General features: G+C 46.3%; 1 protein-coding gene and 1 long non-coding RNA gene across 3 annotated transcripts; one reads left to right on the top strand and one right to left on the bottom strand.

The window, feature by feature from the left end:
• Nucleotides 1–1,311: 1,311 nt before the first annotated feature.
• UFD1 (ubiquitin recognition factor in ER associated degradation 1) lies at nucleotides 1,312–15,360 on the bottom strand. Of its 2 annotated transcripts, XM_083717625.1 has the most exons (12): nucleotides 15,021–15,360; nucleotides 13,081–13,213; nucleotides 12,271–12,303; nucleotides 10,647–10,768; nucleotides 8,935–9,065; nucleotides 7,297–7,369; nucleotides 6,582–6,650; nucleotides 5,691–5,756; nucleotides 5,236–5,283; nucleotides 3,793–3,881; nucleotides 2,317–2,398; nucleotides 1,312–1,436 (listed from the first exon to the last, which is right to left on the bottom strand). In XM_083717625.1, the coding sequence occupies exons 1-12, from the start codon at nucleotides 15,021–15,023 to the stop codon at nucleotides 1,362–1,364; spliced, it is 924 nt and encodes a 307-aa protein (XP_083573751.1). In that variant the 5' UTR covers nucleotides 15,024–15,360; the 3' UTR covers nucleotides 1,312–1,361. The 2 variants fall into 2 exon arrangements, with proteins under 2 accessions (XP_083573751.1, XP_083573752.1); XM_083717626.1 differs by lacking the exon at nucleotides 15,021–15,360.
• Nucleotides 6,661–8,928, top strand: LOC310834308. Its single transcript, XR_014559173.1, has 4 exons — nucleotides 6,661–6,899; nucleotides 7,261–8,228; nucleotides 8,279–8,352; nucleotides 8,798–8,928. It is a non-coding gene; the product is annotated as an uncharacterized lncRNA (long non-coding RNA).
• Nucleotides 15,361–16,139: the final 779 nt, after the last annotated feature.

The following is a 16,139-nucleotide window of genomic DNA, read 5'->3' on the forward strand; positions in this document are numbered from 1 at the left end:
CTAAGGCCCCACATGGCAACTTAGGCATAGTGGTTAATTGCCTAAGCACTTAATTTAACTCAGGGGTAATTTAAGGCCAGGGGGCCGGATGTGGCCCAATCGCTTTCTCAATCCGGCCCGCGGATGGTCCGGGAATCAGCGTGTTTTTACATGAGTAAAATATATCCTTTTATTTAATAATAATAAAAAATAAATTTTTATTTCTATCCCGCCCTCCCCAGCCGAAGCCGGGCTCAGAGCGGCTAACAACATTTAAAATTCATCTCTAGGTTATTTGTGGGGCATAGGAATTAGTTCCTATTTTTTTTCAAAATATAGTCCGGCCCACCACATGGTCTGAGGGACGGTGGACCAGCCCACGGCTGAAAAAGGTTGCTGACCCAATTTAACTACACAATGTGAAAGCACAACAGTACGGTGTGGCCATTTCTTCAGCCATCAGAAGGTAGAAACTTTGCTTTGCTTATTTATGCTGAAACATTCATGAAGGATGAGACGATCAATGGCTACCAACCCTGGTGCTTATGGTTCTAGCTCCACTGTCTTCTGAATTATCAGTTGTTGGAAGTCACAGGAGGGGAGAGTGTCGTTGCGTTCAGGTCCTGCTTACAAACTTCCCATGCGCATCTGGCTGGCCACTGTGAGGGCAGGAGGCCAGACTAGATAGGCCTTTGGTTTAAGCAGGGCTTTTCTTATTTAACCAGGACGACTATTAAGAAACCGTATCTTTACCATCCATTCCACATGCATGTAAACCACTAATTTTATTCCATCTAGTTCTAGCTAAGAAACCTGCACCTGAGCTGTAACACTTCACAGTACAGGTCAGGTATCAAATGGCTGAATGTTCTGGCATACAAAGGCATTCAAAGGTAAGAGTACAAAAAACAGTCATTCATACATGTTGCTTTTGCTTCTGGCCCTGCCAGAACACTGGTATGCGGGCCCTGGAAGGTTGCCCACAAGGCTTCCACAGCCCTGCCCTAAACTGTAAAGAAACCATGCCTATTTTCCAAGTGTGGGAAGCTAACATACAAGAAAGCAACTTATTCAAGAACCCTTTGCTGCCATAAATCAAAAACAGCCTTCAGAAATCCACATTCTTTTCGTGTCTCTGCTGTTCAGTGTTACCAGAGTTATCTTCATCAACACGCAACTTACAATGTTCTACTAAGCAAAACCCACTGAACCACACTTCACTTGAAAGTGCAGAACCAGATTAGAATGTCCTTATGTTGCTTATGAACAAGAGTGCCGCCACCCCCCCCAATACAACGTCCTTTTACAAAAGAAAAGCTAAAATAAGTCAGAAACGCTGCAGTGTTATTTTATTCTTCCCAACCAACTCCTGGTTCCGAGAGTTACGGTTTTCTTCCTTTCTTTCGGAGTGACTGGCCTTCTCCAGAAAAGGCAATGAAGCGGCTTCCAGAGTCATCCTGAAAACAGGGGGGTGGGTAATGGGAAATATTACTTTGTAAACTCACATTATTATTCATTATTACACATGCAAGAAGTGAAGACCTGGGCTTTTCAGGCAGCGGCCTGTTCAGGCACCATGAGTAGTTCCAGTTTTGCATTGATCCTGTGATTTCAGCTGAGCTGACTTCTGCTTATTCACTTATTTATTGAAAATGCTTAGAAATGCCAAATTACACAAGGTAAGTAAGTTTTAGGGTCTGTCTTGGGTGCAGTGCAAATAACAGATTTATTGTGACTGACCAATATCTCTTCCTGAGCTCTCTTGTCAGATTCTTTGGGTGGTTGTTGTTTTTAGGTGCTGGTCTTAACCAGCACTGCATGAACAGGGCTGGGTGGGACAGAGCAGGGTAGGAGAGAAAACATTCCACTACAAAGGTGGAAGGCCTTCTGCAAATGGGATGACTTCACTGGGGACAGAAAAGGTAAAGGTAAAGGGACCCCTGACAATTAAGTCCGGTCGCGAACAACTCTGGGGTTGAGGCACTCATCTCGCTTTACAGACCAAGGGAGCCGGCGTTTGTCTGCTTCTGCAGACAGTTTTTCTGGGTCATGTGGCCAGCATGACTAAGCCGCTTCTGGCGAAACCACAGCAGTGCACAGAAATGCTGTTTACCTTCCCGCTGGAGTGGTACCTATTTATCTACTTGCACTGCATGCTTTCGAACTGCTAGGTTGGTAGGAGCTGGACCGAACAACGGGAGCTCACCCCATTGCAGGAATTTGAATCACCGACCTTTTGATTGGGAAGTCCAAGCGGCAGAGAGGTTTAACCTACAGCGCCACCCGCGTCCCTTCACTGGAGACAACCTCAAGTGAAAAAGCTACAGTTTTACTCACTTCTTCTACTTTCTTGACCAGCGGCCGAGAATTTCTGATGAATGTGATCTTGCCAATTTTGAAGTCATAGTTGGGAATCCCTCTGCAGAAGAGACAAATGAGGTACATGTGCTTCATATATTCGTTTCCCTTCTGCCTTATGGAGCCAGCTTACAATTTACAGAAAAAGATTAACATCCAAATCAAATCGAGAAGAAAGCATGAAGTTAAGGGTTTGCTCCTGCTTAGAAAGAAGGAAAAACTTGGCATGTTTTTTTTTTATTTGGGTTTAATATTTTTTAAGCTGGAGTGATGAGAGGACCCAAAAACAATTCAATGAAGACTAAGCATGTTGACTAATGGTTGGGCGGGTGAAGGAGAATGGAAAAGCTGGAGGCCGGGAACAGGATGGGGTCTCCTAAAGGTAGGCATGGCCAGCCATTCGGCTTCTGAAATGTTTGACAACTGAATCACAGCTTCCAATTGGTTGCAAGAGCTTCCTACACTCAGTGGAAGCTGTGTTGGATGTTCAGCTTCTGAAAAATGTTCGAAAACTGGAGCATTTACTTCCAGATTTTCGGTGTTCAGGAGCCAAATCGTTTGAAAATGGAGCCATTTGGGAGCCAAGGTTTGACTGTATATAGATAGAGAGGTAGATAGTGTGCTTCAGAAGCCAGATGCAGCTGTCTCCTTTTGCTTGGCTTCTACTGAAAGAGTAATCACTGGTTCCTGGTGGATGAGCAATTTTAAACACGTGGCTTCACAAGGCTTCTTTAAGTCGCAGGTTGATCTCAGCCGGAGTTGTCGAAACACATTTCCTAGCTTGTGCGAGACTTGCCGCTGTAAACAAATGAGCCAGCCTTTCCCTGTTTGGTGCCCTGCAGATGTTTTGGACTGCGCATCTCATCACTCCCAAACCAGCGCAGCCGAGGGTGAGGGATGAATGAAAGTTTTAGTCCACAATATCTGGAGGGCACCAGGTTTGGGGAAGGTAAAGTCACCATATTATCCACAGTGAGAAGTGTTGTGACGTGGAGCTTCTTTAGCCTGCTGGACAGTGACCAGAGAGGACCTGGGTTCAAACAGGGTGACCTTGAGCTAGTTGCTCATTCTTAGGCTAACCACTAAAGACCTGCTTCTACACACTCTTCTCTGTCCTCCATACAGACAAGCAAAAGGAATGAATGCACACTTCTAACCAGGCAAAAATGCTCAGGAGGTGAAGCAGGGACCCATAATGGGGTGTGGCCTGGGGAAGAGTTCTAAGGGCCGGATAGAGAGGCTTGGGGGCCACATTTGCCTCCTGGACCTGAGATTTCCTGCTTCCAACATAGCTGCTGTTTCTTTTCTTCCTTTCCAAGCCATGTTACGACACTCCAAGCGAGAATATCCAACTCGCACAAATACTGAAGCCATGGCAATGCTGCAGACAGAGATGGAAACGGCCCAAGTCATTTTACTTGGAGGACACACAGAATTGTGTCAAGGCAAACCAACCTTCTAATGTCTTCTGGTTTAATTGGAGAAGGATTTGGCTCGACGCCTTTCTTTTTCCCGTCCAGCCTGTTCCCAGATCCTGAAAAGGCCTGCAGGGATAAGAAAGGTAGAGTCATCATCGTGAAATCATCATCCTTGTAAAATGGAGCATCTCAAGTCATGGCCCACGTAGGATGACGCCTATATCCACCTGAACAGTCCTGATCTAGTTTATCCAAGAAATCCCCAGAGGCAATCACCCAAGGAAACTAAGCAGGAAAACAACAACAACTTTACTAAGGATTGTCTTTGAAAGGCTGCCTATTAGACTGCAACTGTTCCACAGTTTGGAAAGGAATTATATCTACCGTACTTTTCCGTGTAGATGACTAGGTTGTTTTTTTTTACTGAAGTATTATGTTTAAAATCGGGGGTCATCTTATACATGGGTAGGGCTTAGGGGTGACGTGGGATTGGGGTGGTGTTGATTGGGTGTTGCTGTGGCAATTGGGCGGGCAATAGGCTGCTTCTTCCGGCAAGGGGACAGACATTAGGAGGCACGAGTGTTAGCGTTGCCCAGGCGGGTGAGTGATTTTCGGCAAACCCTCCCGCCAAACTGTCACGGGACTGCCAAGGAACGCCTTTGAGTCGGGGGGAGGAGAAGAGTCAGAGCAGGAACAGTCAGAAGGAAACGGCCAGGACATGATGGAAGGGGAAGAGGGGGAGAGCCATGAGGTGGCAAGGCTCTCCGATGCTGAAGTAGAGCCCCAGCACCACATAGGGAGCTCAGGGACAGTCAGAGAGCCTATGTCTTTGGCATAGGAAAGGAAAGGGTTAAAGCGCAGGGATCAGAGACGTCCCATGAAGCTACCCCGCCTCTTCTGCTGGAGGAGAAGCAGGAGAAAACCACTCCCCGAATCTGAACTGGACGATTCGGATGCATAAGTTGTACTGTGCTGCTTGTACATATGTAAAATAAAGAACTGTAAACACCTCTCTGAGTGAGCAGAGGGTGCTTATTGCGAAGAGCATACACAAACCATCACAACAACTCTGTGCAATCTCCCCCCATTTTCTTAATTTTTAGTCCCCCAAAATAGGGGGCGTCTTATACACGGAAAAGTACAGTATATTCTGAATTTGGATTCTCAACATGCTGCAAGTCTTATCATAAGAGAAACATTTCAGTGGGTTCACTGGAATATCTAAGCAGCTTCCTTCATATGGGGCGATGCAGAGGGTGTCAAGTCCCCCTTTGAGGGATGTTTGATATCCCTATTTTTAATCTCTGTGTTTCTGAGTAGCTTTGAGTTCTTTTTTTTTAATGTTTTTGTACGTGCTCGAAGCCGCCCAGAGTAGCTGGGGAAACCCAGTCAGATGGGCGGGGTATAAATAAAACTGTTGTTGCTGTTATTTCTTAAAAAGCAGCTAATAAATATAGTTTAATTAATCAAAGAGACTTACACGGAATCCCAGGTCACCCACATAGCCGCTATGGTCTGCCTCCACATCCTGGAAAGCAAGCAGGGAAACAAGTTGACTTGTTTTACAATGGCTCCACAGCACTCTTTCCGCTCAGTTCTGGTGCTTAGAAACCGTGGAGGTGGAATATATCCACTGACAGTGAACTGGTCTAATCCTTTTATAAAAACTATCCAAATTGGTGCCCACCACTGTCTCTTGTAGGAGTGAGTTCCACAGTTTAATTATGCACTTTGTGAAGAAAGCCTGACTCTTCCAACAAAATGACCGCTCTGTCGACCAACTCAATCAAGAAAATGAAAAGCAAGGAGTAAATCACCTTGACAACAGCTTTATCAATTTATTTGTCGCATTCACCGCTTCTTCTGAGTGGGTTTTTTTTTGGGGGGGGAGGAAAAAGCAAGTAAAAAGAGAGAAGAATATACAAGGCCACTTACTGTGGACTCTTCGTGGTGTGTCTGTCTTTCTGGTTCTTTGTAACCCAAGGGTGCATCAAAATCCACCTGTATAGTAATAAATAATAATAATAATAATAATAATAATAATAATAATAATAATAATAATTTATTATTATTTATACCCCACCCATCTGGCTGGGTATAGAGTCAATATCAAATTCACAATCAGGGTAAGAAACAAGAACAACATTCCTAAGAAATGGCTTCCTCCCTTAATCTACCAAAGTGATTTAGTCCTTCCCCAGAAGTAGAATTAAAGCAATTATTCCTGCAGCCAGATTTCACGGGATCCTCTGGGTCCCCCCTTAAGACCATCAGTTGTACAATGGGAAGGGAGAAGGGTTTTGATGTTGTGCAAAATTGTAGCTCCTTTCTCTGCAAGAAGATCAAAACAGAGGAGGGGAATTTGGTGGGTTTGTGGTACTTGGGAAAAAATGCAAAAAGCAGGCCGTGTAATCTGCATTTGCAATTGCATCCTGAATTTTGCCTCTGCAATTGCATTTTGAATTTTGAGGCCTTTAAAAGCTGCAAGGCAGGACTTGGAGTCCAATGTGTGCATTGACGGTTTTTGCATCATTCTGCTGGAAACGCCGGGTGCTTTTTCACTTTCGGACAGCCAGGAGAGATAATGGGTTTACAAACTTGGTTGCTGTTTTTAAAAGTCTATAAAAAAATTATATTTACTAAAAACTAAATATATTTTAATGGGAATGTGAACCCACGGGAAATACCTGGGGGAGGGGGGGGCTATACTGCAACACAGGCCCCTGACAGCTTTCCACTGGAGTAATGTGGCCCTTGACTTAAAAAAGGTTCCCAGCCCCTGCTTTAAGCGGTCAGGGAGACTGAAGACGCCCATCTCCCACTTACATTCATGTCACACTCTATGATGGACACAGCTTTGTCGGGTTTCGTCTCCATCACTCGAAGCTCATAGATCTAAAAAAAGACAGCCGATCTCATCATCAATATCATCTCTATCAAGTTGCCTGACCAGTCTTATAACTCTTTTACTCGCACACTGCCCTGCCCCATGCCAGCTCTCAAATTCAATCTAATACCTAGAAGTCACCTAAAATCCACTTAAAAACCAGGAGATAGCCCTGGATCCATTATCAACTGCACAGATAGATACATGCACAAGTTTCTGGATTATGATGCCTAATCATTCCCTCCAGGGCTCCTCAGGTATAGCTTAGGTAAAGGTAAAGGGACCCCTGACCATTAGGTCCAGTCGTGACCGACTCTGGGGTTGCAGCGCTCATCTCGCTTTATTGGCCGAGGGAACCGGCGTACAGCTTCCGGGTCATGTGGCCAGCATGACTAAGCCGCTTCTGATGAACCAAAGCAGCGCACGGAAACGCCGTTTACCTTCCCACCTGAGTGGTACCTATTTATCTACTTGCACTTCATGCTTTTGCACTGCTAGGTTGGCAGGAGCAGGGACCGAACAACAGGAGCTCACCCCGTTGCAGGGATTCGAACCACCTTCTGATCGGCAAGTCCTAGGCTCTGTGGTTTAACCCACAGCGCCACCCGAGTCCCAGAGGTATAGCTTATTCTGCTTTAAATTGCAATGTATTACCTTTTCATTGTAGTTGATGGCTATAACATCTCCGGTGGTCAGGCAAGCAAAATTTCTGAGAGCGTTTTCCAATCTTTACAGGATGTTAAATTGAAATACAAGCCATGCTGGTAGCATAAAAGGTTACATTTCACAACCGCAGGTACATCACCAGCTGCTTTTAACCCTCCCCATCTCCTTGAGGCTCCCTCTCACCTTCAATTGTCACCTGGCTGGCTGCCATTCCACTGGACTAGAGCAGAGGAACAGAGGTGAAGCAGGAACACTTCACTGGGTCTGGGTCTTTCAGGCTCCTCTTCTCCCTGAACAGCTTTCTGTTCTAGCTGGTCATTATATGAACCAGTGCCTGAATTTGCTTGGTGTGGTTTTTCCCCCCATCTTCCCTCCTCACTCGTTTTCCTTTTGTGCTATGCCTGTTGGCAGGGGGGACTTACTCTTTATTGATCTTATGTTAGCGCCCCTGGGAGCCTTTCTGACTGCAGAGCAGGGTAAAGTTACTTAAAAATAAATAGACACCCAACCTCCAAGGTGCAGAAAATCTGCTTTAGAATAAAGTCTGTCAACTTTCTCCTACATCTTATTCTCATAAGGTAAACTCTCCCCTCCTCAGTCACCAGCTCATGGCATGTTACCAGCTTTTGAAAAGGAGACACACAGATTGGTGTCACTGGCATCCACCGCAAACTGAAGTCAATGAAGCTACATCAGAGGAAGCTGTCTCTGAACTGGCCCTTGTTCATTTTCAGATAGCACCTGTTTTTGGAGCCCAGGGGCCACCTTCCCTCCTAAGTAACCTTCTGGGGCTGCAAGCCAATGGCAGGCAAGGCCAGAGGGAAGACAATGCAACTCTGTACACTCAGAGGCTCTGCCAGCTGAACTGGTTAGCACGTGGTACTGATAACGCCAAGGGCCTGGGTTCAAACCCCACATGGGTCACTTGCATATTCCTGCATTGCATGGGGTTGGACTACATGACCCTCAGGGTCAGCCAGGCCAAAGAAGAGACAGGAAGGGGTGTGGCCTGAGGAGGAAGTGCATGCTGGGCAGAGCTGTTGGGTTTTTTGACTATGTGAAATTCTGTGCAGCTTCACACAAAGCAATTAAGAGTTGGCCAACAGCCAAGGACGACTGAGCAAAGAGGAGTTATCTGCCTAGAGATAAGAAGCCTGGAAACAGCTTTACCATTAGCTAAAGTCTCACACAGGCATAATGATTTATGACCTAAATGACTGGAATGTGTTGTTGGTCAGTGTGGAATCTAAGAGTTCTTTGGAGTGAGAGAGAGTTAGTTAAGATCTGTGTATCTGTTCTGTTCTTGTACATATTAACTTGAAGTCTGCTGTACATAATAAGCACACCTATAAGTAACAAGTTACTGGTTCCTGCTTCATCCATCCTGCCTGCAGCTGATTGCTTTCGAGAACTCTGCATATGCTCTGCTAAGGTCTGGCTAAGGTCCTGCAACAGGTCAAAGTTGCCAAACACCAATAAGAGCTCCAAGGTCCAGATGGACAGCCCTGGAGAACCACATTTGGTCCTGTGGGTCCTTGTTGGAAAAAGGCAATTCATCTTCCTTCCCTGGGGCCACAGCTCAAACCATGCTCTGCGGCTTCCCCTGAGGTTTAATGAAAAGGATACACTGCTTTGGGGTTGGTGATATCAAGGAAATCAGGGCTCTGCGGCTGAAATTTGGAGTACGTCGCCACCTGCAAGTTGACACTCTCTACCTGCACCAGGCCCCCTTCCTCCAAGAGCAGGTTCTGCATCATCTGTCAAAAGGAAACAAAGACAGGTGCTAAAATGATGTCTTGGGAGCTACTCAGAGCTTCCCGCAAAGAATCCTGTGGCCTGTACAGTGGCACCTCGGGTTACAGACGCCTCAGGTCACAGACTCCACTAACCCAGAATTAGTACCTCGGGTTAAGAACCTTGCTTCAGGATGAGAACAGAAATCGTGCAGCGGTGGCGCAGCGGCAGCGGGAGGCCCCATTAGCTAAAGTGGTGCTTCAGGTTAAAAACAGTTTCAGGTTAAGAACAGACCTCCAGAACGAATTAAGTACTTAACCCGAGGTACCACTGTAGTTTGTTAAGGTCCTAAGAGTTGCCAGGAGACCCTTATTCCCTCTCACAGAACTGTAATTCCCAAAGTTCCCTGGGAAGAGGGACCAACAGTATAAACTACTCTGAGAATTGTAGCTCCGTGATGGGAATGTACAGTCTATCCGGAGTCTGTATGAGACATCATCACAAGCCTGTGCTATAGTGAAATGATTTTTTAAAAAATTAAAAAGAGGACAACTCATTTCAAATACAGTGGTGCCTCGCAAGACGAAATTAATTCGTTCCACAAGTTTTTTCTTCTTGCGAGTTTTTCGTCTTGCAAAGCACAGTTTCCCATAGGAATGCATTAAAAATCAATTAATGCGTTCCTATGGAGACCACTTGCCAGGCTGGCGGTGCGGAGAAGGGCTTTTCTCCCCACCGCAAGCCTTCAGGACAGGTACGGGAACAGAGGGGAAGGCGCACAGCGCTTCTCTTCTGTTCCCGGGGCTTGCGGTGGGAGGAGGGTTTTTCCTCCCCACCGCCAACATTCAGAACAGCATTCTGAATGTTGGCGGTGGGAAGGAAAACCCTCCTCCCACCGCAAGTCTTCAGGACAGCCTTCCGAAGGCTGCCGGTGGGGCGGAGAGACCTCCTCCCTCTGCCCGCCTTCGGAGCAGCCTTCCGAAGGCTGGCAGTGGGGCGGAGAGACATCCTCCCGCCGCCAGCCTTCGGAGCAGCCTTCCGAAGGCTGGCGGCGGGAGGAGGTCTCTCCTCCCCACCGCCAGCCTTCGGACAGGTACGGGAACAGAGGGGAAGGCGCACAGCGCTTCTCTGTTCCCGGGGCTTGCGGTGGGAGGAGGGTTTTTCCTCCCCACCGCCAACATTCAGAACAGCATTCTGAATGTTGGCGGTGGGAAGGAAAACCCTCCTCCCACCGCAAGTCTTCAGGACAGCCATCCGAAGGCTGGCGCGGGGAGAAGGTCTCTCCGCCCCCCGCCAGCCTTCGGAGGAGCCTTCCGAAGCCTGGCGGGGGGAGAAGGGCTCTCCGCCCCACTGCCAGCCTTTGGAGGAGGTCCGAGGACAGTGGGGAAGACGCGCTGCGCTTCCCCGCTGTCCCAGAGATTTCCCTATGGGCTTTCGTCTTGTGAAGGAAGCCCATAGGGAAATTCGTTTTGCGAAGCGCCTCCAAAACGGAAAACCCTTTCGTCTAGCGGTTTTTCCGTCTTGTGAGGCGTTCGTCTTGTGGGGCACCACTGTAACCCTTGTAAAAGTTTTAAGTTGAGAAGAGAATCAAGGTGTCTACTTACCCAGTGTGGAAGGTAACAAATGCCTTCGTCGGCCACAAACTCAAGCACGCCACAGTGCGTCATCCGGTCGGAATTTTTATTTGTCAGTTTAAACAACATAGGATAGGTGATATTAAGACGGCCTAGAAAAAAATGGGGGTGGGGGGGGGGGAGAAGCACTGCACTATATCAAATAGAATTTTCTTGGAAGCTCACATAAAGAATCTTGGACTGTGAGCCTACACTTGCTTACTTGGGAGTAAGCCTCACTGAACTCAGTATGATTTGCGTCCAACAATACTTGTGTAGGACTGGATTGAATATAGGAAAATACCATTGATCTAATTCAGGGTTTCCAAGCTCCAAGGAGTAGGCACTGCAACACTAAACACAGTATTCCTATTCCTCCTGCATGGACTACTGTAATGTACTCTACATGGGGCTGCCCTTGAAGACAGCTTCAGTTAGTGCAGAATATGGCTGCTAGGATGGTAAGTGAGGAATCTTGATAGGACCATGTGACTTCAGCCTTGAAAGCATTGCAAATTCAAGGTGTTAGTAGCAAAATATAAAGCCCTAATTGGCTTGGGACCTAAATACCTAAAATCATACAGAGCTGACCTCCTAATGGGATATCTGCAGGAGGCCCTCTCCTACAGAGAGGTGGGCTACAGCAGAAATACATCACAGTGGGGCGGTCTACAACAGAAATCCTTCTGGCAGGATACTGGTCACTTGATTGCTTTACCAGGGCAGCCTAGCCATTCCTTCTGAGATGTTATATACTTAGTTCCTGAAACCAGGTCACAGGTTCACCCTATTCACATACAAATAAAACGCTTAAGACAGGATTTGTGAGCAAAGAGACCATGGGGAGGCTTTTTCCATTTCCTTCCTCACTGCAGAGAATATTTGAGGTCAATCATTGAAAAACTCAAAATGGCTTCAGGATTGCTCTCCTGTACTATTTCAGATGTGGTTTATATACTTATGTATTTGCCTTATAGATTTATGAACACATGATTTATATATAAATGTGAGACCTTAGAATTCCTATAACAGTTGGGTATATAAGGGGGTGAGACAACCTTTTAGGCATCCTGGTCCCTAGCTGTATAGGGCTTTGAACACCAGTAGCAGCCCCTTGAATGAAGGCTAGTACCTTATTGACAGCCAGTGCAATTAATTCAGTAGCAGTGTAATGTGGTGGCCAAAACCCCAGAAAAATAGTTTTGTCTGAGCACTGTGTGACTCTGGAGCAAGAAGTTGGGACAAGAGGTGACCATCATTGTGCCCTTCCACATCCTATGGGATGGACTGTCAAGAGGAAATAATTGTAGCGTTACCGTGGCAGCAATTTCACATACGTTGCCAATCCAAAATGCTTATTGTCTTCTTACTGATTTAACCAGCTACAACCTTAATCTTTAACTGGTAGGTCAGGATCCACAACTGGATTGTGACCTGAACCAAAGTGGGCCGCGATGACGGCATTGCCGTCATATAAATACAAGATTAAAACAATTAAGATGAGGGTCTATAAACCCCTGTCTCGATTAAAGGTGGGTCGGAAAACATTGAAAACACTTGCAGTGAGAGAATATACTTTACATCTTCATAAGTAAGCTGAATAGAAGATACTCACTGAGTTGATCCAAAGCAGAGGGTGGCATAATTACTGCGAAAAAAGGAAATTAACAGTAAGATTAGGTATGGCATGGCAATGGAAAACAAGCACAGGAAAATCAAGGCGTGTACTTTAATACGAGAATATATTCCTTCATTGAATTCCCGCCCGCAGGAGAGAACAAAGAGATGTTTATCCAATGTCCTATGTCATAACACCTAGATTTCCTTCTCCTGATTCAGAGCAGGGGGTGTGAAAACCAAGAGAGTAAGTATCCTATATACTACACATTTCAGTGTGGAGGGAGACTCAACAGGAGGCTACCACAGGGATGGCCGTTTACCTTCCCGCTGGAGCGGTACCTATTTATCTACTTGCACTGCATGCTTTTGAACTGCTAGGCAAGCAGGAGCAGGGACTGAGCAACGGGAACTCACCCCGTCGCGGGGATCCGAACCACCGACCTTCTGACCGGCAAGCCCTAGGCTCTGTGGTTTAACCACAGCGCCACCCGTGTCCCTAATGTGGCCCTTAGACTTCCATAATCCAGATAATGCTCCTGAATCCCATTTTCTGGAAACGGCAGTAGGGGAGAGTACTCCTGTGCTTGGGTCCTGCTTGAAGGCTTCCCACAGGCGTGTGGTTGGTCACTATGAGAACAGGATGCTAGACTAGATTGGCCTGATCCAGTAGGCTCCTCTTATGCTCTCTATTTGGGGGAGCTTAGCCAGCACGTGTTGCTTAACGCTCTTTCAAGTACCACCCCCTGCAAAACACAAAACCATCTAGCCCTCAAGAGAATATTCAAAAAGAAAAATGTGCACATACTCTTCCCGCCTTTCTCCACATCTGATCTGTCATTAGGCCCAGCAAGCATGGACACCGAGAAACAGCGGTACTGAGTCGAGAAGCGGTTCTGGAACACTCTGGGGATTGGGTGATCGAACATATTGAAAGAAAACTGGGGAGGAAAAGCAAGAGAATGCATTAGAAGAGGCAAGTTATATATAATATGCTGCTGTACTGAATCAGACCATTCGTCTATCTAGCTTAGTACTGTCAACTTCTGTGTTCTTCAACCTTGGGTCTCCTGGTGTTCTTGGACTACAGCATCCATCATCGCTGGCAGTCCCACAAAGAGCAGATTACAATGATCCAATCTGGAAAGTTCCAGAGCATGGGAGCACATACTCACTGATAAGACAAGTAGGCCTCAAAGCAATATGCCCAGTCCTGGGGCCTCAAGTTGTTCCAACCTTTTGTACACGAGAACCAAGACCTTGAATTGAGCTCTGTTGCTCACGTGGAGCCAGCACAGTGCTTTAAGGCTCAACCACATACAATTCTATCTCGCTGTCCCACTTGACAGCAGTATCCTGTACCAGTGGCAGCCTCCAGACCATCTTCAAGGGCAGCCCCACACAGAACGCATTGCAGTAGTCTCCAACAGTGAGGTTCTTAGAGCATGGCTGACTGAATCTGGGCTTTCCCAGGCCAAGAATGGTACAGTATGCTTTAAAGTTGTTGTCTTTATTATTTCACTTCGCAGAATTTCTGATAAGCGGCAGCTGTATAAACGTGAATAAATACATAAACAACAGCCCACAAAAGCTGCATATAATTTACCCTGAACCCAGGAAACCAGTCTGAAGACTGACCGGTTAAGATTCCTACTTGAGCTGGGGGCAATTTTTAGTCAAAACTCTCTTTTGCTATTTAGTTTTTAATGGGGTTTTTGTTTTTTCCAGCCTTCTCTGGATCTTGCCTGCTTGAATCTACTGTCCGTCGCGCAAACTGCTGTTACGGTGCTGTACGCACACAAAAGTAAAATGGGGACTATGCTGCCGCAAATCTAAACCTTTAAGTGGGTTGGGCATTGTTCCATTTAAACATACTGCCGAGGTGTGCACTTCAGCTTTTGCTCATTGTGGTTTTCACCCGTGTTGTCACTTTACTTTTATTTTGCAAGCATAAGTGCATAGAAACCCTATTTACATTTGCCACTGGCCGTAGCAATAAAATAAAATACAATATATTGAGGACAGAGCAAAATGCTTAGCTATACCAAATACGAGAGGCTCACATGGACGCGAATGACAGAACTTGACACATCATCCTTCGTCCGCAGATAAGTCCGGTGAACCCATAGGCTTCCTTTTGATTTTTGTTTTAATCATAAACAAACAACAACAACTGAGCAATGTCAGAAAGTCAATCAAACAACAGATCTTATTCTTAGTATCCTTGCTAAAAGGTTTGCAAGGTTTTCTGGACTGTATATTATTACTTGAGTGGAAAAATGCAAATCGTCATCGTCCCCGTCCCCCATCCTAATAACTTTTCTTCGAGGTACCACAGAACTACAATGGGGTGTGTATGTGTGTGAGGGCTCAGTTTTGTTTTGATTTTGTTCAAATTGCTGTTATTTTTTACCTATGTCATTTTAAAGTGTGATATGAATGCTGTATACTTAGCTTTAGATTTTGATTTGTGTGGAAACTGCTTCCCATTTTGTTGTGTATTTTTTGGATGTGGTTTATTTATTGTTTATGACTTTTGTAATGTTGTAAATCTTGTTTGCTGTAAGCCGCCTTGAGCGTTGTTTTTTAACTGTGCAAAGGCGGTATACAAATAAATGATGATGATGGTGTGTGTGTGTGTGTGTGTGTGTACTTTTGCAATTCCTTACAGCCAGGATGACTCTGCATTTCCCACCACCACCATCAGTCCCCCCCATCCAAAGAAAGACCCCCCCAAAGGCCTCCTACCATGATGGTGGCGTCTCCTCCTCCTCCTCCTCGTCCCCTTCGCTATTGACAGGCCTCCCGCAGAGGCCTCCTCAAGTGCCGGGGAGCTCCGGCCAACTTGCCTCTTTCGAGGCCGACAGGAAGCCTCGTGAGGCGCCGAGGGAAACGGAGCGAAGGGCGGTAGCGGGTGGGGACTTCTTTCCCAGGGGCTGGAAATTAGCGACCTTTACTCAAAAGCCGCCTTTGCACTCGACGCCCGATAAGCCGGCATTTCCGTGGGTTGAAAACCTCAACAGGATCGCGCCCCTCACGTTCGTTCGGGCTTTAACAACAACCGCAACAAAAACCACATTTCCCAGAATGCCATTCGAAGGCTCGGTCCGCCAAGGTTTTGTTCCGGGTGAAGTTAAAATGAAGGGGGCGGGGGAAGGCTCTCGTGTTTTCTCCTTCTTTTTAACGTCTCGTTTTTAATTTCAACTCTTTTTTTAACATCACAGCGTTGTGCATCGGTTTGGGGTTCTGTGGGCGCTTTTTGGGTGTATTTATCAGCCCACAGTTGTAGGAGGACATTAAAGGGAAAGGCACTGCCCGAATCAAACATGGCGACCACGGCGTTGCTTGTCCCTACAATGGAAAACTCCGGCTCCCTCCCTCGGGGTTTTTCCCTTCCCCTTCTAAAACAAACAAAATGGTGGATGGGCACGCCCTCTCCTGTGACCAAAGAGTTGTTAGGGTCGACACGGAAGTGTTCTTCACAATCCTCTCTTCCGGTTCTGATTAGACCTCTTGCGGGGCAAGGTTGGCAGAAAGCGGCTATGCCTCCCTTTTTGAGCTTTAAGCAGCAGCCTGGGAAAAAGCCATGTTGTCGGTATCATCCTATATTTTATACATTTTATACATAGCAATCAACGTAAACATGTAAATAAGATTAGCAGGCTTCACCCCGCAAGCGCAGCCCCAGAGAATAGTGATAACCTTGATCCGACCTTTTTTTTAAATACAGGAATGATTATTTCAAGCCCTGGTAGGAAAGGGAGCCTCTAACCCACGCTTATGCAATTTTACATCCATTCCCTGCAATATTTCCGCCACTCTTTCTCTCAAATGGAGGCTGCCACTACCAACACGCAACCGGGAACC

The sequence above is a fragment of the Podarcis gaigeae genome, assembly GCF_964106915.1.
Source record: "Podarcis gaigeae genome assembly, chromosome: 16".
NCBI lineage: Eukaryota > Metazoa > Chordata > Lepidosauria > Squamata > Lacertidae > Podarcis > Podarcis gaigeae.

What these genes read in the sequence shown, in the direction of transcription:
- UFD1 (XM_083717625.1), bottom strand. An exon ending in CCATCAACTACAATGAAAAG is followed by an intron (nt 6,651 to 7,296) that starts GTAATACATTGC and finishes GTCTTTTTTTAG; the next exon opens with ATCTATGAGCTTCGAGTGAT. An exon ending in TGGGTGACCTGGGATTCCGT is followed by an intron (nt 3,882 to 5,235) that starts GTAAGTCTCTTT and finishes TTATCCCTGCAG; the next exon opens with GCCTTTTCAGGATCTGGGAA.